The sequence below is a fragment of the Gorilla gorilla genome, chromosome 9, assembly GCF_029281585.2.
Source record: "Gorilla gorilla gorilla isolate KB3781 chromosome 9, NHGRI_mGorGor1-v2.1_pri, whole genome shotgun sequence".
Lineage (NCBI taxonomy): Eukaryota > Metazoa > Chordata > Mammalia > Primates > Hominidae > Gorilla > Gorilla gorilla.
Genome location: NC_073233.2, coordinates 74,973,348 through 74,995,109, shown reverse-complemented (window position 1 = coordinate 74,995,109; position 21,762 = coordinate 74,973,348). Strand labels below are relative to the sequence as shown.

Below are 21,762 nucleotides of genomic sequence, written 5' to 3'. Positions count from 1 at the left end.
CCAGCCTGTGCTCTCAGAGAGCTGGCATGACCATGGGGAGACAGACAGGACCATTTCAGGTGGTGATGAGCTCTCAAAGAAGGAGAGGAGGGCAGCCCTTGGCAGGGAAAGAAAGTCCAATGTGTGTGCTCCTGAGTCCCACTGTCTCTCCCAGGAACTCTCTCCCCCACACAGCAGGCAGGTGCCGACTTCCCTCCTCTTATGTGGTGGCCCCAGATGCCTCTCCCCAACTTCTGCACACCACTGGATCTTTCAGCTCCCCAGACCATCCTGTTTCTCTTTTGCCCACAGAGCTCGGTTCCTCACTGACCTTGATCTCCCAGCACGTGTCCTCAGTGAAGTGCCATGAGAGGCTGAGCTGAACTTCAGCCCTACCTCTGGCCACATGACCCTACACAGACCACTCTCCTGCTTTGAGCCTTATTTTCTTCTCTGAAGTGGGTCTAATAATGGCATCTCATCAATCAAGCGTCTGGCATGGGGTAGGAACCCAATAAATCCCAGCACCTGTTCCTTCTGCTGGGATTCTCAGGTGCTGCTCAGCCTGCTTCAGCGGGACTTCTGTGAGCTGTAGCTCTGCTGGTGTCTGGGTCAAACCACGTGGTCTTCACAGCCTTGCACCTGCCATGTTGCTCCCAATCCCTGAAAGACAATTCTAGGCCTTCTTGTCTCTGTAAACTCTGAGCTCCTTGGGGTCTGGAAATACTGGTACAAAGCAGGGGTCCAGGGCTGGGGGTCTGGGGAAGAGGTGACTCAGGACAGGGGTCCAGTGTAGTGGTTGACGGCCAAGATTCTGGACAGTCAGACTGTCCTGGGCTTAAACCTTGGCCCTGCTACTTCTTCTTCTTTTTTTTTTTTTTTTTTTTTTTAGAGACAGAGTCTTGCTCTGTCACCCAGGTTGGAGTGCAGTGGCGCAGTCTAGGCTCACTGCAACCTCTGCTTCCCAGGTTCAAGTGATTCTCCTGCCTCAGCCTCCCGAGTAGCTGGGATTACAGGCACACACCGCCACACCTGGCTATTTTTGTATTTTTTGTAGAGACAGGGTTTCACCACGTTGGCCAGGCTGGTCTCAAACCCCTGACCTCATGATCCACCCGCCTCAGCCTCCCAAAGTGCTGGGATTACAGCCTTGAGCCACCATGTCCAGCTGCAGCCCTGCTACTTCTTGAGGTCATAAGCATTTGACCGAGCCCTCTGTGCTTCCGCCTCCTCATCTGTGAGGTGGGTGTGTACCTGGTCCTAGCTCACTGGGGCCTGTGACTACTAAATGGGATACTTCATGGAAAATGACTAAGCACAGCACTAAGCACATAAGTGAGTCTTTTCTTTTTTCATTCATTTATTTATTTATTTATTTATTTATTTATTTATTTATTTGAGACAGAGTCTCGCTCTGTTGCCCAGGCTGGAGTGCAATGGCGTGATCCCGGTTCACTGCAACCTCCACCTCCCGGATTGAAGCAATTCTCATGCCTCAGCCTCCCTAGAAGCTGGGATTACAGGCACGTGCCACCACACACAGCTTATTTTTGTATTTTTAGTAGAGATGGGGTTTCACCATATGGGCCAGGCTGGTCTTGAACTCCTGACCTCAGGTGATCCACCTGCCTTGGCCTCTCAAAGTTCTGGGATTACAGGCGTGAGCAGCCACGCCCAGCCTCAGTGAGTCTTAAGTCAATGTGAACTTATTAAAACCAATTCAGTGACAAGCCCACCCCATGATCTGCTCTCCTCTAAAGCACTTAGAACCCTGCAGGGGAATTAGCCAGGTGTGGTGGGCAACTGTAGTCCCAGCTACTCGGGAGGCTGAGGCAGGAGGATTGCTTGAGCCCAGGAGGTTGAGGCTGCAGTGAGCTATGATTGCACCACTGCACTCCAGCCTGGGCAACAGAGCAAGACCCTGTCTGTAAAAAAAAAAAAAAAAAAAAAGAATCCTGCTGGGGCTTGAGGGGGAGGTCATTCCTAAGAGAGATCTTGGGGTGTCCTGAATCAGATGCAGTTTGAGCACCCCCACTGTCTACCCATCTGGCCAAGCCACAAGGTGAGCAGGGCACTTATGACTCCCCGACCACAGCTTCATTTCTGGCCTGAATGAGTAACTTTCTTATGCTCGGAGGCTCGATCTGAACCAAACCATGAACCAGCAGCCAAAGCTGCACTAAGCTACTCTATGGCCATGTGCTCTGGACTCAAACCCAAATATTCTCCAACTCTACTGTGAGCCTAATTAAAGCTCTTGGGAAGTTCCAAAACCAAACATGTATTTTCTTTTTTTTGAGACGGAGTCTCACTCTGTCATCCAGGCTGGAGGGTAGTGGTGTGTTCTCAGCTCACTGCAACCACTGCGTCGCAGGTTCAAACAACTCTCCTGCCTCAGCCTTCTGAGTAGCTGGGGCTACAGGTGCGTGCTACCACACCTGGCTAATTTTTGTGTTTTTTATAGAGACGGGGTTTCACTATGTTAGCCAGGCTGGTCTTGAACTCCTGGCCTCAAGCAATACCACCTGCCTTGGCCTCCCAAAGTGTTGGGATTACAGGTGTGAGCCACCGCGCCCAGCCGAACTGGACCATTTCTTTTGCGCTGATACACATGATCCTTAATGAGAACCAGCTGCTGACACCTGTCCCGGAAGTTTCATCAGAAACAGCTCCAGGTGGGGGACTGCTTCAGCAACGTGGGGCCTCACAGCTCAGATTACAGGGCCGAGCTGCCGCAAGTGAAACAGTGTTAGGGGCCAACGTGGAAAACCCTACCTAGATTCCAGTCCCCACTGTGAGGTTTCTTTTTTTTAAATTTTTATTATTTATATATTTTATTTTTAAATTATTATTATTTATTAATTGATTGTTATGGTTCTTTTTTGAGACAGAGTTTTGCTCTTGTTGCCCAGGCTGGAGTGCAGTGGCGTGATCTCGGCTTACTGCAACCTCCGCCTCCCGGGTTCAAGTGATTCTCCTTCCTCAGCCTCCTGAGTAGCTGGGTTTACAGGTGCCCACCACCATGCCCAGCTAATTTTTTTGTATTTTTAGTAGAGATGGGGTTTCACCATGTTGTCCAGGCTGGTCTCAAACTCCTGACCTCAGGTGATCTACCCTTCTCAGCCTCCCAAAGTGCTGGGATTACAGGCGCGAGCCACCACACCAGGCCCCACTGAACTTTTAATCTCACCTGCTCAGGGATGGGAAACAACTTTTCCCAGCCTCCATTTCCAGCCTGATTGCTCTTCCCCTAAGCATACCCTGCACCCAGAATATTCTTCCCTATTCTCTTTAAGCCTAGTGAGCTTAACCTAGCTCAGACAGCTCTCCTCTGTAACTTCCCTGTGTTCCTGGAGCCCTTGATGGGTTTTTTGCTGTTATGCTTTTTATGCAGACTTCTTGCAGATTTTTCTTCTTGCACAAGCCTCAACTGCTCTGAAGTCAGAAGTCAAGATCCTTTTTTTTTTTTTTTGACAGAGTCTCGCTCTGTCACCCAGGCTGGAGTGCAGTGGCGTGATCTCAGCTCACTGCAACTTCCACTTCCCGGATTCAAGTGATTCTCCAGCCTCAGCCTCCCAAGTAGCTGGGTTTACAGGGACGTACCACCACATCCAACTAATTTTTATATTTTTAGTAGAGACCGGGTTTCACCATGTGACCATCAGGCTGGTCTCCAACTCCTGACCTCAGGTGATCCATCCGCCTCAGCCTCCCAAAGTGTTGGAATTACAGGCGTAAGCCAACACACCCGACCACTTTTTTTTCTTTTTTTTTTTTTTCTGCTTTGTAGCCCAAGCTGGAGTGCACTGGTGCAATCGTAGCTGGGACAGGTGTGCCACAGCACCTGGCTACACCTTTTTTTTTTTGAGAAGGAGTCTCGTTGTGTTGCCTGGGCTGGAGTGCAGTGGTGTGATCTCGGCTCACTGCAACCTATTCTCCTGCCTCAGCCTCTGGAGTAGCTGGGATTACAGGTGTGGGCCACCACGCCTGGCTAATTTTTGTATTTTTAGTAGAGACGGGGGTTTCACCATGTTGGTCAGGCTGGTCTCAAACTCCTGACCTCATGATCTGCCCACGTCGGCCTCCCAAAGTGCTGGGATTACAGGCATGAGTCACTGTGCTCGGCCCTGGCCAAACCTTTTGTGAGCACTTACTGCGTGCTAGGCATCTACTAAGCTCTTTGCATGTGTTGGTCCTCATGACCCTCTTACTCATCCGAAAGTTCCATGGCTTAGTCTGTGATCCATTTCACAGGTGAGGAAGCTGAGGCCCAGAAGAACTTGCCCAAGGTCGTGGAAGCAATAAAGCTGGTTTGGATCCAAGCAGTCCCATCCCAGTGCCTAGATGGGGTGGGCTTTTACCTACCTTGGAACGTGTGTGTAAAGCCACCTTGAAACAAGAGGCATAGGCTGGGTGCGGTGGCTCACGGCTGTAATCCCAGCACTTTGGGAGGCCGAGGCGGGTGGATCATGAGGTCAGGAGTTCCAGACCAGCCTGACCAACACGGTGAAACCCCGTCTCTACTAAAGAAAATACAAAAATTATCCAGGTGTGGTGGCGCGCGCCTGTAATCCCAGCTACTCAGGAGGCTGAGGCAGGAGAATCGCTTGAACCCAGGAGGCACAGGTTGCAGTGAGCTGAAATGCGCCACTGCACTCCAGCCTGGGCGACAGAACGAGACTCCGTCTCAAAAAAAAGAAAACAGAAAAAAGAGGCACGACACAATGAAAAGTGATGTCGTTTTCCTTGTTACAGTTACCAGTATGACAGGTGGGAAGGGGCCGGGTGTGGGTTCTGGCCAGAGGGACCTAAGAACATTAGGTCCTGGCAGGTGCAGCCCTGGGAGCAGCCACGAGGGGGCATCAGGCTGCACAGGCGGCTCCAGGATGTCGGTCCAGGACCGGGCATAGGGGTTAGCGAGTGATTCTCGGGCACCGCAGGACGAGCCCTACACAGAGCAGGTGGGCCCAGGAACCCCCTTTCTCAGTCCAGGACTCCCAGGCCTCAGGGCCTGGCTTTGGTGGCGCCCGTCTGTTGCGATGCCGTTAGGCGGTCACAGCCTAGGGACCGGGTCCAGCCCAGCCCAGCCAGCTCAGCAGCAGGTCAGCGCCCTGCCCCTTCCCGCGTCGCTGGGACGCCCCGAGCCACTCAGGTCACCACGCAAAAGCCCTGGGTAATCCGCCGCCAGAAGTTGCGACCGCGGCTGCTGAGGGCCACCTCGGCAGCCTCCTGGAAGACGGCGTGGACGTTGTCATGGAGCCGAGCCGAGCACTCGAGGTAGGCCACCGCGCCCACGGACCTCGCCATCTCCTGGCCCTAGAGGGAGAGGTGGATGGGGTTGCTGTGAAGGGGGCACTGGGCAGGCCTCACGTCCTTGCTTCCTTTCCCCGGACAAGAGTGGAAGGTGGGGTCTGCGGAGCACCCACGGCTCCCGTACCCCTGCTTGCCCAAGCGCCCTCATGCACTTCATCATGTTTCTTTTTCTTTTCTTTTCTTTTTTTGTTTCTTTTTTTTTTTTTTTGAGACGGAGTCTTGCTCTGTCCTCCAGGCTGGAGTGCAGTGGTGCGATCTCAGCTCACTGCAGCTCCTCCAACCGGGTTCAAGTGATTCTCCTGCCTCTGCCTCCAGAGTAGCTGGGACTACAGGCACCCCCGCCACCACACCACTTGGCTAATTTTTTGTATTTTTGGTAGAGACAGGGTCTCACTATTTTGCCCTGGCTGGTCTCGAACTCCTGACTTCAAGTGATCCACCCACCTCGGCCTCCCAAGTGCTGGGATTACAGGCGTGAGCCCCTGCGCCCAGCCAGCCCTCGTTGTGTTTTTAACCTCCGTTCTGGGCCTCTTTGCCTCTCAAGGCACCAAGGAATGAACTTCCCATGAACCCAGGTGTGTAGCAGAGAGGGACCCACGGTCTGAATATGTGGGTGCCTGCCTGGGCCCCCTCTCTGGGTCTCAGGTTGGTGGTGGAACTGACTCTGATATGCCTACTTCCTTGTTCTCCCTTTTGCCGGTGGAGGCTCCCAGCATATTCTAGGGACCATTTCCAAGTGCTGGAAGTTTCTGACCTCTGACAGCCTCTAAGACGACCCCAGCTCTGACCTACACCCTGAGTGTTCTGGACACCTGGTGCCACTGAGAGGCATCCAGAGGTCCCCTCACCCAGTCCTCCCCAACTCCCACCTCGGGCTGGGTTTCCTACCCTGTGGTAGGTCACAGGCTCCAATCCGTTTCTTCGGAGCTTGTTCACCAGTGATTTGTCCTTGCGCAGGTCAGTCTTGCAGCCCACGACGATGATGGGTACCTTCTTGCAGAAATGATTCACTTCTGGGTACCACTGCAGGGGGGCGAGGGGGCGTGTGGGGGGCATGTGTGAGCCCTGGAGAGTTCTGGCCCTCTCAGTGGACCACTCTCTTGCTCCCCAGCCTGAGCTCTGATATGGATAATCAGCAAAGCCAGCATCTAGGGAGAAACTATTTGGTACCAGACTCTCATCTAAGAATTTAACACGTATGGACCCATCAATTCCCCAAGGCCCCGGCAGCAAGTTCACAACCAATCCCACTGTACAGGTGCGGTAACTGAGGCACAGAAAGGCGATGTAACTTGGCCTTGGCTGGAAATGGCAGGATTTGAGCCTGGGGGTGGGGCTCACAGCCCTGCTCCTGCCCTTCTAGAATCCTTCCTCTCTGCATGGTAAGGGCCCTCACGGACACCCACCAAACTGAGCAAAACATATAAGGAAGTAAGGGATCCTTTAAAAACAAATCTGGGCCAGGTGTGGTGGCTCACGCCTGTAATCCCAGCACTTTGGGAGCCTGAGGCGGGTGGAGTACCTGAGGTCAGGAGTTCGAGACCAGCCTGGCCAACACAGTGAAACCCCGTCTCTAGTAAAAATACAAAATTTAGGTGGGCATGATGGCGGGTGCCTGTAATCCCAGCTACTCGGGAGGCTGAGGCAGGAGAATGGCATGAACCCGGGAGGCGGAGGTTGCAGGGAGCTGAGATCGCGCCACTGCATTCCAGCCTGGGCAACAGAGTGAAACTCCATCTCAAAATAAATAAATAAATAAATAAATAAGATAAAAATAAATCAATCAATTCAGGCTGGGCTCGGTGGCTCACGCCTGTAATCCCAGCACTTTGGGAGGCTGAGGCAGGCAGATCACCTGAGGTCAGGAGTTCGAGACCAGCCTGGCCAACGAGGGGAAACCCCGTCTCTACTAAAAATACAAAAATTAGCCGGGCGTGGTGGCGTGCACCTGTAGTCCCAGCTACTCTGGAGGCTGAGGCAGGAGAATTGCTTGAACCTGGGAGGCGGAGGTTGCAATGAGCTGAGATGGAGCCACTGCACTCCAGCCTGAGCGACAGAGTGAGACTCCGTCTCAAAAAAATAATAAATAAATAAATCCGCTCACAAAATGGTTGCAGCAGCTGTCTGCCTCAACTGCTTGCCTGGTGGAGGGAGGGCTGCTCTGCAGAATGTGAGGCCACCAGGGCTGAGTTCTTTCAGCCTGGACTACAGCTGGGGAGCCGGGGATCCCGGGAGTGGGCTTTCTATCTCCAGGAGCACTAAGTTGGCTGGTTCAGGCATCAAACTTGCCTGATAAAAATTGGCATCAGACGGGCTTGGTGGCTCAAGCCTGCAATCCTAGCTACTCGGGAGGCTGAGGCAGGAGAATTGCTTGAACCCAGGAGGTGGAGGTTGCAGTGAGCCCAGATTGTACTACTGCACTCCAGCCTGGGAGACAGAGTGAGACTCCGTCTCAAAACAAACAAACAAACAAACAACAAAATTGGCATCAAACTACCTGATTCCTGGAAGCAAATGGGGCCTTTGTGGGGTCCCTGGCAGATTCCCCACATCCCCCCATCCACCGAAACTGCCCATGAGAAAGGTTTCCTTGGTGGCTCCCACTGAACCCGGCAGTGAATCCTCTCTTTTTTGAGACGGAGTCTCGCTCTGTCGCCCAGACTGGAGTGCAGTGGTGCAATATCGGCTCACTGCAAACTCCGCCTCCCGGGTTCAAGCAATTCTCCTGCCTCAGCCTCCCAAGTAGCTGGGTTACAGGCATGTGCCACCATGCCTGGCTAATTTTTGTATTTTTAGTAGCGACGGGGTTTCACCATGTTGGTCAGGCTGGTCTCAAACTCCTCAAATAATCCACCCTCCTCAGCCTCCCAAAGTGCTGGAATTACAAGGCGTGAGCTACTGCACCCGGCCACCACCAGTGAATCCTTAGCCCTGCTCCTACCGATCCCTCGATAGCCCTGACCCTGGGCATCACTCCCTCCTACCGGACTGAGCCTGCACTTCACCCCAGGACCCCACTCTCCTGGCTCTCCTAGGTCTTATGGGGCCTTGCCCTCCTCCTCCTCTCCCTGGGGTTTAGCCTGTGGTCTTTCCTCTCCTCTAGCTGCTCTCCCTTCCTGGGCAGCCTCCCCCAGGCTTTACTGCACCCGTAGCTTCTAAATGTGCAGCTGCATTTAGGCTGCCCAGCTGGACTGCCTGCTCGGAGGAACTGCAGACGCATGCCTCGCACTGCCTGCCGGACACCTCCACTAGGATGTCCCACTCCCGAACCCAGCTTGCTCCTTCTCATCCTGGCCAAGGGCAACTCCACCTTCCAGCTGCTCTGGTAAAAACTCCTCCCAGGCCGGGCGTTGTGGCTCACGCCTGTAATCCCAGCACTTTGGGAGGCCAAGGCGGGCGGATCACGAGGTCAGGAGATCGAGACCATCCTGGCTAACATGGTGAAACCCTGTCTCTACTAAAAATACAAAAAATTAGCCGGGCGTGGTCGCGGGCGCCTGTAGTCCCAGCTACTCAGGAGGCTGAGGCAGGAGAATGGCATCAACCTGGGAGGCAGAGCTTGCAGTGAGCCGAGATGGTGCCACTGCACTCCAGCCTGGGTGACAGAGCAAGACTCCGTTTCAAAAAACAAACAAACAAACAAAAAAACTCCTCCCTCCCACCCACATCCAATCCAACAAGAAACTCCGATCATCAGCAAACTCCGCCTTCTAGACGGGTTCAGAATCAGCCCCCTTCTCGTCACCCCCACTGCTAGCACCCTGGCCCCAGGCACCACCATCTCTCCTGGTACCCAATGCCCAGAACAGCACCAGAACGAATGTGCTCAATCATTCGTTCTGAATGAATGGGTGGAGCAGCCTGCCTGGGTTCAAATCCCAGTGTTACCACTTTAATAGATGTGTATCTTTGGACGAGTGACTGGATCCGGGAATAATAATACTCCATAAGGTTGGCCGGGGGAGTAAATGAGTAAATACATGCAAGTACCAAGAACACTGCCTGGCACGTGGTCAGTCCTTAAAATTGTCACCATTGTTGTTGTTATTGCAAATACTGTCATGGGCTGTACCCTGCGGAAACTCGGAGGCCCTGGCAGCAGTGGGTGAGGGGCTGTGCCATGGCTAAAGGCAGCCGGAGCAGAGGAATTCAAGGGGCCACATCCCTGATGCCCATGAGCAGCCTCTGAGAACCAGCAGCCACGCAGAGCTGCTGGACTCTGACTTGACGGTTCATGCACCTTGGGCGGGCACAGGCTGGGGAGATGCAGCAGCCTCTGGCTCACCCAGCAACCTCAGACAGAGCCGCCGTGGGAAGAGCCACATTGTTCGGAGTCTGCAGCATAGGGTAGGTAAGGAGCACTGTACTGGGAGTCAGAAGGACAGACGCTGCCACCAAATCCCTGTGCCAGCAACCCTGGGCAAGCCACTGCCCCACTCTGGGCCTCAGTTTCCCCATATATACGCCAAAGGCTCTGGAATCAATATCATTTCGGGCCTGCCAAGCTCTGACAGTCAGCTGGGTCAAGGGTGGGTGGCAGAGTGGAGTGGCCTGGCTATGGGGGCTATGCCTCCCTGCCCCCCAGTACCTACCCGGTTAAAGATGTTGTCAAAGCTGTTCGGGCTGGTGACATCGAAGCAAAGCAGCAGGACGCTGGCGTCAGGGTAGAACAGGGGCCGCAGGCGGTCATAGTCGTCTTGCCCTGGGCAGAGTGGAGGTGGTCACTGCCTTCAGGGCTCCTGGCCCCTGTCAGCACCGCCCCGATGTCAGGAGGTCACCTCATCAGATGGGGAGCTTCTGGGGACAGGGCCTAGTTTTTTGCCTCAGAGTCTGGCACAAATTTGGCTCTGAGGTGGCTACTCCATGTGAGTGCCCCCTTGGGGCAGTGCTCACCTCTGCCTGTGGGATGTCTGGAAGGGATGGTGGGCAAGGCAGAGGCCAGGCCTGGCACCGCCTGGAGGAAATGGGGCCAATTGCTCAGAAGCCAGCTTTGCCCTGAGCTTAGGAGTGAGAAATAAGGGGTAGGTGGGAACCTGGCAAAGACATCTTAGCCCGTTCAACTAAGAGGGCTGCTGGGAGGCCCTGAGTTTAGCTTAGAGCTCACCCTGGTACAGGCAAGGTCAGGAGGCTGGAGGGCAGAGGCCACAGACAGACAGATCCTACAGAAACTAAAAGCAGAGTGGAGTGCTCAGAAGGCCAGGAACAGTCCTGAAAGCAAAGTGCTGGACTCCCACTTGCCTCCAGGACGTAGCGGGCGGCCCTGGGGTGCTGGGGGTGCAGGTGACACTGCTGCAGAGGCAAGGAGGGCTCAGACTCCTGGGCCCACTCCTGGCCCACACCTGTCCCTTGGAGACTGGCTGGCCTCCCTGGTTCAGAAGGAAGCAGAGCGGAATCTGTCCCAGGCATCAGGGGCCCACGGAAGCCCCTCCCACCCTGCCCCACCCCTGCACACCCACCTGCTGTGTCCCAGATGTGGAGGTGCACAGGTTTGCCTTTCACTTGCAGGTTGACCATGTACCGCTCAAACACCGTGGGGGTGTAGCTCTGAGGAGAAGCAGGGCCGGGGAGGGTGTGAGGAGGCTTCGGAGAGGCACTGGGGACTTGGTCTGTCCACAGTGCTGCTCCCTCCTTGGGGGTCAGTGGAGTGTAGTTGTTTGTGAGAAGCCTCCTCCTTGGCCTGCCTGGGGTGACGGCCTAGAGCCTGTCTGCTTTTGCAAAGTCCTGAACCTCCCCAGCTTTGTTCTCAGTTGTGAAATGGGAATATTAAAAGTCCCTACCAGCCAGGCACCATAGCTCACCCTGTAATCCCAGCACTTTGGGAGGTTGAGGTGGGCCTTGAGGCCAGGAGTTCGAGACCAGCCTGGCCAACATGGTGAAACCATCTCTACTAAAAATACAAAAATTAGCTGGGAATGGTGGGCCTGCCTGTAATCCCACTACTTAAGAGGCTGAGGCACGAGAATTGCTTGGGACTGAGGTTGCAGTGAGACGAGATCGCACCACTGTACTCCATCCTAGGTGACAGAGCAAGACTCTGTCTCAAAACAACAACAACAACAATGAAAAGGCTGGGTGTGGTGGCTCATGGCTGTAATCCCAGCACTTTGGAAGGCCGAAGTGGGTGGATCATGAGGTCAGGAGTTTGAGACCAGGCTGACCAACATGGTGAAACCCTGTCTCTACTAAAAATACAAAAATTAGCCAGGCGTGGTGGCACATGCCTGTAATCCTAGCTACTTGGGAGGCTGAGGCAGGGGAATAGCTTGAACCCGGGAGGTGGACGTTGCAGTGAGTTGAGATCGTGCATTCCAGTCTGGGTGACACAGTGAGACTCCGTCTCGAAAAAAAAAAAAAAAAGTCCCTACCGCAGTGCCGCTATAAGGATTCAGTGAGATATTCCATGCAGAGCCCTTAGCTCAGGGCCTGGCATAAAATAAGCACATCTACATGCCAGCTACTGTTATTTTTATCATTGCCCTCTGGATGGGGGCAGGGGACTCCCGTTTTTCTTTTTTTTCACAGACAGGGTCTCCCTGTGTTTCCCAGGCTGGAGTGCAGCAACTATTCACAGGCACCACAGCAACCCCAAACTCCTGGGTTCAAGCAATCCTCCTGCCTCTGCCTCCCAAGAGCTGGGACCACCGGCACACACCGCTGGGACTCCCATTTCTGAGCCTTCATTCATGTTGTCCCCCCTTCCTAGAACAACATTAACCTACATGTTTATTCATTCCTTGCTTTGTTCATTTGTTCATTCATCTACTCATTCAGCAGCATTAGCACCTTCTCTAGGCCCAGTTCTGGACACTGGGAAGCAGGCACCAAAAGACTCAATACCTGCTCTGGGGAGCTTGCAGCTTTTTGGGGTTCCTCCTTTGCCTCTCAACCTCTCACAATCCAAACAAGATCACTATTAAATGCTACCTTCACTTTTCTGGGATGCCTTTCCTGATCCCTTACCAGAATGCCCCAATGCGCCCGTCCACCGTTTTTTTTCTTTCTCTTTTTCCTTTTTTTTTTTTTTTTTTTGAGACAGTGTCTCACTCTGTCACCCAGGCTGCAGTGCAATGGCATGATCTCGGCTCACCGCAACCTCCGCCTCCCGGGTTCATGCCATTCTCCTGCCTCAGCCTCCTGAGTAGCTGAGACTACAGGCACCCACCACCACGCCCAGCTAATTTTTTGTATTTTTAGTAGAGACAGGGTTTCACCGTGTTAGCCAGGATGGTCTCGATCTCCTGACCTCGTGATCCGCCCGCCTCGGCCTCCCAAAGTGCTGGGATTACAGGCATGAGCCACCGCGCCCAGCCTTTTTTTTTTTTTTTTTTGAGATGGAGTCTCACTCTGTCGCCCAGGCTGCAGTGCAATGGCGTGATCTTGGCTCACTGCAACCTCCGCCTTCTGGGTTCAAGGGATTCTCCTGCCTCAGCCTCCTGAGTAGCTGGCATTACAGACCTGTGCCACCATACCCGGCTAATTTTTATATTTTTAGTAGAGACGGGGTTTCACCATGTTGGTCAGGCTGGTCTCGAACTCCTGACCTCATGATCCGCCCACCTTGGCCTCCCAAAGTGCTGGGATTACAGGCATGAGCCACTGTGCCTGGGTTTTGTTTTTTTTTTTTTTTTTTTTTTGAGAGAGAGTCCTGCTCTGTCACCCAGGCTGGAGTGCAATGGTGTGATCTCTTGGGTCAATGCAACTTCTGCCTCCTGGGTTCAAGTGATTCTTCTGCCTCAGCCTTGTGAGTAGCTGGGATTACAAGCACACACCAGCACACCTGGCTAATTTTTTGTACTTTTAGTAGAGATGGGGTTTCACTATATTAGCCAGGCTGGTCTTGAACTCCTGACCTCAAGTGATCCACCCGCCTCGGCCTCCCAAAGTGCTGGGATTACAGGCATGAGCCACCACACCTGGCCTTCTTTTTTTTTAAAAAAAGATAGGGTCTCACTCTGTCACCCAGGCCTGAGTGCAATGGTGCGATCTTGACTCACTGCAACCTCTGTCTCCCAGGCTCAAGTGATTCTCCTACCTCAGCCTCCCGAGCAGCTGGGATTACAGGTGTGGGCCACCATGCCTGGCTAATTTTTCTTCTTTTTTTGTAGAGACAGGGTTTTGCCATGTTGCCCAGGCTGGTCTTGAACTCCTGAACTCAAGCAATCCACCCACCTTGGCCTCTCAAAGTAATTTTTTGTATTTTTTGTAGAGATGGGGTCTTGCTATGTTGCCCAGGCTGGTCTTGAACTCCTGGACTCACACGATCCACCTGCTTTGGCCTCCCAAAATGCTGGGATTACAGGTGTGAGCCACCACGCCCAGCCCAGTGCCCCATGTTTGGGCCTTTCTTCTTTGTCCTGCCTGGGCTTGGAAGGAGGTCACCCAGGACAGAGGCCCCTTACTCCAGCCCTGCCCAGCCTAAGCTCACTGCTGCCTTTCCATGAAGGTGAGATGAACGGGCAGCAGGCCGGGTTTTGTACACAGATGAAAATGCAGGAATGAAGAGGGAGCTTTTGTAAGATGGGTTTGCAAAACTCTGCCACAACCTGTGCCCTCTGCTCTGAGGGGATGCTGGGCCGCCTGCTCTTGGGTCCCTAAGCCTCGACTGCCTGCTCAGGGCTGGTTGATGGGGCCACAGTCTGGGGGGCCCCTATCCTCTTCCCTTCCCATGCCGGGTGGGGCCCACACCTGCCTGTGACTCAGGAGAATTTCACGCCTGCCTGCCCGCTGGCCCTCTGAGTCAGGCCCTGGCCAGCTGGGAGGGGCAGCACCTGAGCAGTGGGTCAGCACCGTCCTCCAGGGAAGCTGCAGGGAGTGGGGTGGGGAGAAAGGCAGGTCCCAGAGTGGGCAGCTGAGGAAGATGGAGAAGTCTGGATAGCCTTGAGGTAAGGGCTGGCCCCACCCCAGACTCTAGACATGCTGTCACTCCCTCTACCAAAAGGAACCAACAGGAACAGACAAGGGCCTCACCTACCTCTCCATCCCCCCTTGCCTGCTCAGGGTGCCCTCTCTCAGGCCCTTTGCCTTTGCCAGGGCAGTGTGACCTGGTAGCTAGGAGCACTAGCTTTAGGTTTAGATATGCCTGGCTTAAGACCAGGCTCCAGCACTCACCAGCTATGTGTCCTTAGGACAGTCTCCTCACTGGTTAAAGGGGGAGAGTGTCATGCCATGATGTGGGAGGGAGGATGGACTGGCAGGTGAGGCCCCAGCACAAATGCTCACCACCAGGGAAGCTGGTGGCCAGGGGCGGTGTCCACACGAGCCCCCGTCCATCCTTCCAGGTGGTGACACCTTCTCCAGTGATATGGATTGGCTGTGTCCCCAAGCAAATCTCATCTCGAATTGTAATCCCCACGTGTCGAGGGAAGGACCTGGTGGGAGGTGATTGAATCATGAAGGCGGTTTCCCCCATGCTGTTGTTGTGATAGTGAGGGAGATTTTTTTTTTTTTTTTTTTTTTTTTGATGGAGTCAGGCTGGAGCGCAGTAGTGCAATCTTGCTCACTGCAGCCTCTGCCTCCTGGGTTCAAGTGATTCTCCTGCCTCAGCCTCCTGAGTAGCTGGGATTACAGGTGTGTCACCACGCCTGGCTAATATATATATATATTTTTTTTTCTTTTTTTTTTTTGAGACAGGGTCTCGCTCTGTCGCCCAGGCTGGAGTGCAGTGGCCTGATCTCGGCTCACTGCAAGGTCTGCCTCCCGGGTTTGATTTTTTTTTTTTTTTTTTTTTTTTTTTGAGACAGAGCTTCGCTCTTGTTGCCCAGGTTGGAGTGCAATGGCACGATCTCAGCTCCCCACATCTGCCTCCCAGGTTCAAGCGATTCTCCTGCCTCAGCCTCCTGAGTAACTGGGATTACAGGCATGTGCCATCACACCCGGCTAATTTTGTATTTTTAGTAGAGATGGGGTTTCTCCATGTTGGTCAGGCTGGTCTCGAACTTCCGACCTCAGGTGATCCACCCGCCTCGGCCTCCCGAAGTGCTGGGATTACAGGTGTGAGCCACCGTGCCCAGCCTAATTTTTGTACTTTTAATAGAGATGGGGTTTTACAATGTTGGCCAGGCTGGACTCCTCCTGACCTCAAGTGATCTGCACACCTTGGCCTCCCAAAGAGCAGGGATTACAGGTGTGAGCCACCACGCCTGGCCAATAGTGAGGAAGTTCTTACGAGATCTGATGGTTTAAAAGTGTGGTGCTTCCCCCTTCTCTCTTTCTCTCTCCTGCTGCCACATAAGAAGTGCCTTGCTTCCACTTCACCTTCCACCATGATTGTAAGTTTCCTGAGGCCTCCCCAGCCATGCAGAACTGTGAGTCAATTAAACCTCTTTTCTTTATAAATTACCCAGTCTCGGGTAGTTCTTTATAGCAATGTGAAAATGGACTAATACCCCCAGCCCCTCCGCAGCTTCTGACCTTTGTCCTAGAGTAGGGGCCTGTCATTGTGAAGGGCACTGGTGCCCTTGCATCTGAGCTCCCAGCTTGACCACCCACTCAGTCACCTTCTTGATCTGAGCTGCAGGGCAGCCTGCTGGAAATCTTTTGGGAGACGTGTTTCAGTGCTTTGCAAATGCCCATGGTAATGACACCATCCCCCACCATTCTCTAAGGATCTTCTGTGTGTGGCTGTGTACTGGCACCATCTCCGATCCTTGCAAGCTCGGAACGTCAGTACAACCTTCACTTTCTGATGATGCCCAGAGAGAGGAAATGACTTGTTCAAGGTGACACACTGAACAGCTGGCTAGTGACAGAGCCAGGTCTTTGTGGCTGCAGAGACCAGGCCTTGTCCTCAGCCACCTGCCTTTCCTGAGGTTACCAACTCCAGTTCCTGGAGACGGAAAGGGGCTGGGTTTCCCCTCTGGCTTGTAACTGTCACAGCCCTTTCCCCCACTCGGGACGTCATCCTAGAGACTCTGTCTGTACCTTTTGTTGTGTTGTTCTTTGACCCCCAGGCAGGGTCACCCTCTGTCCATGGGATCAATGGCACCTAATCTTATCCGTTAAGCCGTCCTCAGCCAGAAAAGAAGGACTGGGCCTGTGCTGGACCAGGACGGAGATGACTCAGGCTCGGGTCTGCCCTCCAGGGGCTCACAGACAGAAAATGGATCATTACCAAGATGGGGGACCTGGCTCAAGAGGGAGTGTCGGGGTATCCCTGGTTAGGACACCCATGGGAGTCCAAGTGCGAACCAGGAAGGACTCAGGGGGCTCTAGCCAGCAGGGCCGGGTGCTCCCTGCCACCTCCTATCCCCATGCTGGTGTTGGGGCTGCTAGGCTTTGAACCTGTGGGAATGGTTGCAGCCACAAATGCCAGCCAGGACTGGGCAGAGGCTGGCACCCCAGCCTGGGGCTCCCCCCTGTCCTAGGAGCTCTCTCCACCTTGCCCTCCCCTGCTGCCCTGAATCCAGGGTTGGGTTACAGCCAGATGAGGGTCACTGAGGTCCCTCCAAATCCTCAGGCTGCTCTCAGCCCTTTGCTGTGTGCAGGAAGTCTGGGAGATGGGACTCCAGCCTCCTGGCTGCTGGCCCCTTGGGCTTCGAGGGCTGCCTGGAGGAAGAGTCTGGTGCTAGGGACAGGGGCAGGAGGAGGCTGGGTCCAGCAGGCAGAGCACTGGGGGCTGTGGAGAAGGCCCTGGTCGGGAGGGGGAAGACCTGGGCTCTAGATCAGTGCTGCCACTGCCGGGCCATGTGCCCCCAGGTAAGCCTCTGGGTTCTGGACTCAGTTTTCCCATTTGCAAAATGAAGCCTTTCCAACTCTTACACGTTGTGGGTTCCTTTAATTAATTTATTTAATTACATATATATATATTTTTTTTGAGACGGAGTCTCGCTCTGTTGTCCCCGAGCTGGAGTGCAATGGCGCGATCTCGGTTCACTGCAACCTCCGCCTCCTGAGTTCAAACGATTCTCCTGCCTCAGCTTCCCGAGTAGCTGGGATTACAGGCGCGTGCCACTATGCCTGGGTAATTTTTTTTGTATTTTCGGTAGACATGGGATTTCACCATGTTGGCCAGGCTGGTCTTGAACTCCTGACCTCAGGTGATCCACCCGCCTTGGCCTCCCAGAGAGCTGGGATTACAGGTGTGGGCCATTACGCCCGGCCCACTGTGGGTTCTTTAAATGAAGAGGACTCTCCTGCTCCAGGGAACTCAGAGCCCCCAGATGGGAGGAGCCTGGACAAATCCAGCCCATTTTCCTGGTGATAAGCATGCCCTCCCCCCATTTCTGGCCAGCCCCAGCATGTCCCTCAAAGCATTCACATCTTATCAACTGGAAGAGGCCCATTTCCACGTCATAACTCCTCTGAAGTTGGGATGGTCTCACCATCAAGTACATCTCAGAGCTGGTGGTGAGGCATCAGCCCTCCAGCCCCCGCCCATCAGGTGCCTTCCCCTGGGCCTGGGCCACCTGTCCCTGTGTGGTGCTCTTCCCCGGGTGCCCTCATTGTTGGGTTCCCATGGGCAGCATCTAGGGGCCCAGAAACATGTTTCCCCCAACTTAAAAAAATGTATGACTGGTCAAAGGAGGTGACACCAGCTCCACAAGCTACTAAACAAAAGTGGCTCAATGCCACTGCAGCAGAAAGCACATGGGCCAAGGGTGGGAGACAGGCAGACAGACATCATCCTGATAAGAACTACAGTGTGATAAGAACTGGGGTAGGCCCGACCGTCCTGCTTGTGCTCAGATGCCCCAGCACCTGTACAACCCCAGGGGCTTAGAGGATGCTGGGAAGAAAAGGAGGAAGAATGCCAGTTGCGGTGGCTCAGGCCAGTAATCCTAGCACTTTGGGAGGCCGAGGCGGGCAGATCACTTGAGGCCAGGAGTTCGAGACCAGCCTGACCAACATGGCAAAACTCCATCTCTACTAAAAATAAAAAAATTGGCTGGGTGTGGTGGCTCACACCTGTAATCCCAGCATTTTGGGAGGCCGAGGCGGGCGGATCACCAGGTCAAGTGATCGAGACCATTCTGGCCAACATGGCGAAACCCTGTCTCTACTAAAAAATATACAAAAATTAGCTGGGCACGGTGGCGCGTGCCTGTAGTCCCAGCTACTCGGGAGGCTGAGGCGGGAGAATCGCTTGAACCTGGGAGGCAGAGGTTACAGTGAGCCGAGATTGTGCCACTGCACTCTAGCCTGGTGACAGAGCGAGACTCCGTCTCAAAAATAAAATAAAATAATTTAAAAAATTAGCCAGGCGTGGTGGTGGGCGCCTGTAATCTCAGCTACTTAGGAGGCTGAGGCAAGAGAATCGCTTGAACCCGGGAGGCGGAGGTTGCAGTGAGCTGTGATTGTGCCAATATCACTCCAGCCTGGGTGACAGAGTGAGACTCTTCTCAAAAAAAATAAAAATAAAAAAAAAGAAGAGATGCTGGAAGCAACTCCATGGACTCCCAGGACAGCAGGGCTGAGAGGCGGCAGAGCAGGGGCCGCCTGGTGCCCGTGGAGTCTGCCTGGGCAGTCAGGCAGCATGTCAGGAAGGATTAACGGTGGGCATGCCTACAGCGCCAAGGACATGCCAGCTACCGCACGGGAGCTGCCTGTCAGCCTCCCCTGGGCTCCACCTCACCACTGCCCTACAGTCCCTCTACCCCATGGGGTTGTTGTGAGGAAACTGAGGCTCAGAGAAGCTAAGCAGGTTACAAAAGGGCACGGGGCTCAGAGGAGAGCAGAGACGCGGGCCCAGCAGCTGAGGCTACAGCTGGCGTGCTCCCACCCTCCAAGGCAGAGCCCATGGCATGTGCATTCCAGCGGCAAGGGCTGGAGGGGAGACAATGTTTCCCAGGAGCGACATGTGCCAACTCTCCGTGAGTCCTTCCTGTGCACAGGCCGGGGCTGAGTGCTTGAGGTCTATTAACTCTCTGTCACAGTGACCCTGTGCGGTGGGCACTGTCACTCACCTGTGATGTAGTGAGGGACACGGGCACAGCAGGGTTAGGGGACTTGCCCAAGGGCACACAGCTATAAGAGGCAAAGCCATAATTTGAACCTAGGCAGTCTGGCTTCCAAGCTCTCAGGCCCTCAGCGGAACTGTGTGGCCAAGTGCTGTCTTAGGATCTTGTGGGCACCCAGGTCGCCTCACTCAGTCCTTGTGACACCTCTCCCCGGTAGATGCCATTCCTCCGGCTTTACAGATAACATCACTGAGGCCTTCATTCCCAATGGCTGGGGCGGAAGAACTCTGCCCTGGACCCCAGGCCCCGCTGGGACACCCCTCGGAGGCCGGGTTAGGCGCACAGCCTGGGCCGCTCCGGCACGGACCTGTACACCCGGGCGCGCGAGCGGAACCGGGCGAGGCGGAGGCGCGGGGCACTCACCTCGGGGAAGGCCCCATCGGCGAAGACCATCAGCAGCGACGTCTTCCCGCAGCCGCCGTCGCCCACCAGGACCACCTTGACGGACCGCACGCCTGGTGGCGCCTCCTCACCCGCGGCCTGGGCCGCCGTCATCCCGGGGCCGGGCGCTGAGCGGGCGGGCGGGCGGCTGCGGCGCAGAGACCCAGACTGCGCGGGGCAGGCCCGGCGGGGCAGGAATGTGGAAGGGGCGGGGCGGCGGGAGGAAGTGCGAGCCGGGCGCCCCGAGAGCCAGGTGAGAGGCCCGGGCGGCTACGCTGGGGCCCTTCCTCTCCAGGCCGTGTAGGTCCCTGAAGAAACGCTGCCCGAGCACCTACTGTGAGCGGGCCGCGCTGGGGCCACGGGAGGTCGGAAGGGAGAAGACAAACAGCGGGACCATAACAGTGGGGGCGGGGGTGTGCTCAGCGGCTGGGTCCCAGATCCCAGGCAGGAGCCAGTGACCTTTAGTGAATGAATGAATGAATGAATGGTGCATTTCCCCAGGGGTCTTAGGACGCAGCACAACACAGGCGTTTCATGCCAGGTGGGAAGGGGATGACCCCCTTCACTGGCCCCACCAGGCCTGGCCTGCCCCCTCCGGCAGCACCAGGAAGCTCTGCTGCAGGTGGGCAGCCACCTGACACCGTGGCTGGCCACGATCTAGGGAAAGCGATAGAACCTTCCCTCTGTAAAGTGTGAGTGTTTCTTATTATTGCACCATGAGATGTCCCCCTGGTGCCCAAGGGCCCGGGGACCCTGAACTGTCTAAGACAAAATCCAGGCCCTGCCTTGAGAAGCCCACGACTTAGAATGGTAGACACGCAGGACATCAGTGTGATCAGAACTACAACGGGAGTAGGGACAGGCAGCGGGACGGGAGTAGGGGAAAAGAGCTCCTGCCCAGGTTGAGGGAGTCAGGAAACCTTTCAGAGTCTTGAGGAAAAAGTGAGACACAGTCAGATGGGGGAGGGAAAAGGTGTTCCACCGGAGAGAGCGGCACGTGCGAAGCTGCGGAGGCCGGAGCGGAATGCTGCCCCCCCACCCCGCCCCCGCAGAGGGTGAGGCTCGCTTGCACAGTGGTGCAGCATGAGGAGCTGGTGCTTGCCCAGTGGAGCACGTTGGATGCCAGCAGTAAATCCAGCATTGAACTGGGAACTCATTGTCACCTGATCTCTCCACTTCTCCTAATGGCCAGAGTTGAAATCTTTTAAAAATGGGCGCAAGGGTCTTCCCATATCTTGGACTGAGTGTTTCTATTGAAGCTTAAAAGAACAAGGGGCAGACGTCATTAGGTTCCCCCTAATTTATGCTGGTCATGACATCACCCCTCATGGAGTTCCAAGTCAGGCAGGTGAAAAAGCACCTTCAACCTCCTTTAAACTCACTGTGGTCTAAAGAGGCAGCCAGGGCAGGAGTCACTAGGTGGAGAGGCAGAGCCCAGCTCCTTGACTCCTCTGCCCGGCTCCTGCTCCGGGCTGTGGTCTGCAGGCTGGATGGAGCCCCACTTGGAGGGAAGGATCCTCCCCAGCACAGCTCTGCCTTTCCAGGTGCCCCTTCCTCCCCGAAACTGCCACAGGGCTCGGCAGTGACTTGACACTGGGCTGGGCAGGTAGCTCCTGAGCAGGGCTCCCCACCCCAGGGAGTGGTGAGAGGGGCCCCACCCCCTCGGATCAGCTGTCAGCATCTTCCTCCCAACTGCTGCTGTCATCAGGCCTTGGGTGGCAAGGCTGGAAGGCAGGTGGGGCCAGACTGGGGGTGGAGGGAGCCGAGAGTCAGGCAGAGGCGTTTGGCCTTGGTTGCTATAGGGATAATCTCTGTAATGACACACTTGATGTTTGTCATGCTATACAGTTTCACTGAACATTTCCTAATAATAACAACACCCATTAATGGATTGCAAGCCACGTGTAGGCACTGTTCTCTAGGAGGTAGGGACTCTTAGCTCCATTTCACAGATGAGGAGCCTGAGGCCCAGAGAGGCTAAGTTGTTGACTAACATCCACAGCTAGTAAGAGGCTGAACTAGAATTTGAATCCAGGCGTGACCCCAAAGCCAGGTGGTCTCCCTCCATCATGCCTCATCTGCACAATTGCAATTTCATTTAGCTCTCAGACCACGAGGTAGACCAAGCAGATGA

The 21,762-nt window shown here is 54.7% G+C and overlaps 1 protein-coding gene across 2 annotated transcripts; it reads right to left on the bottom strand.

Moving 5' to 3' along the window:
* Positions 1 to 1,910: 1,910 nt before the first annotated feature.
* On the bottom strand, positions 1,911 to 19,833 carry RHOD (ras homolog family member D). Of its 2 annotated transcripts, XM_004051625.5 has the most exons (5): positions 19,611 to 19,831; positions 10,749 to 10,836; positions 9,885 to 9,994; positions 6,181 to 6,315; positions 4,707 to 5,295 (listed from the first exon to the last, which is right to left on the bottom strand). In XM_004051625.5, exons 1-5 carry the CDS (start codon positions 19,740 to 19,742, stop codon positions 5,128 to 5,130), a joined length of 633 nt encoding a protein of 210 aa, XP_004051673.1. In that variant the 5' UTR covers positions 19,743 to 19,831; the 3' UTR covers positions 4,707 to 5,127. The 2 variants fall into 2 exon arrangements, with proteins under 2 accessions (XP_055210571.1, XP_004051673.1); XM_055354596.2 differs by lacking the exons at positions 9,885 to 9,994; positions 10,749 to 10,836 and having other exon boundaries at positions 1,911 to 5,295; positions 19,611 to 19,833.
* Between the last annotated feature and the right edge of the window lie 1,929 nt (positions 19,834 to 21,762).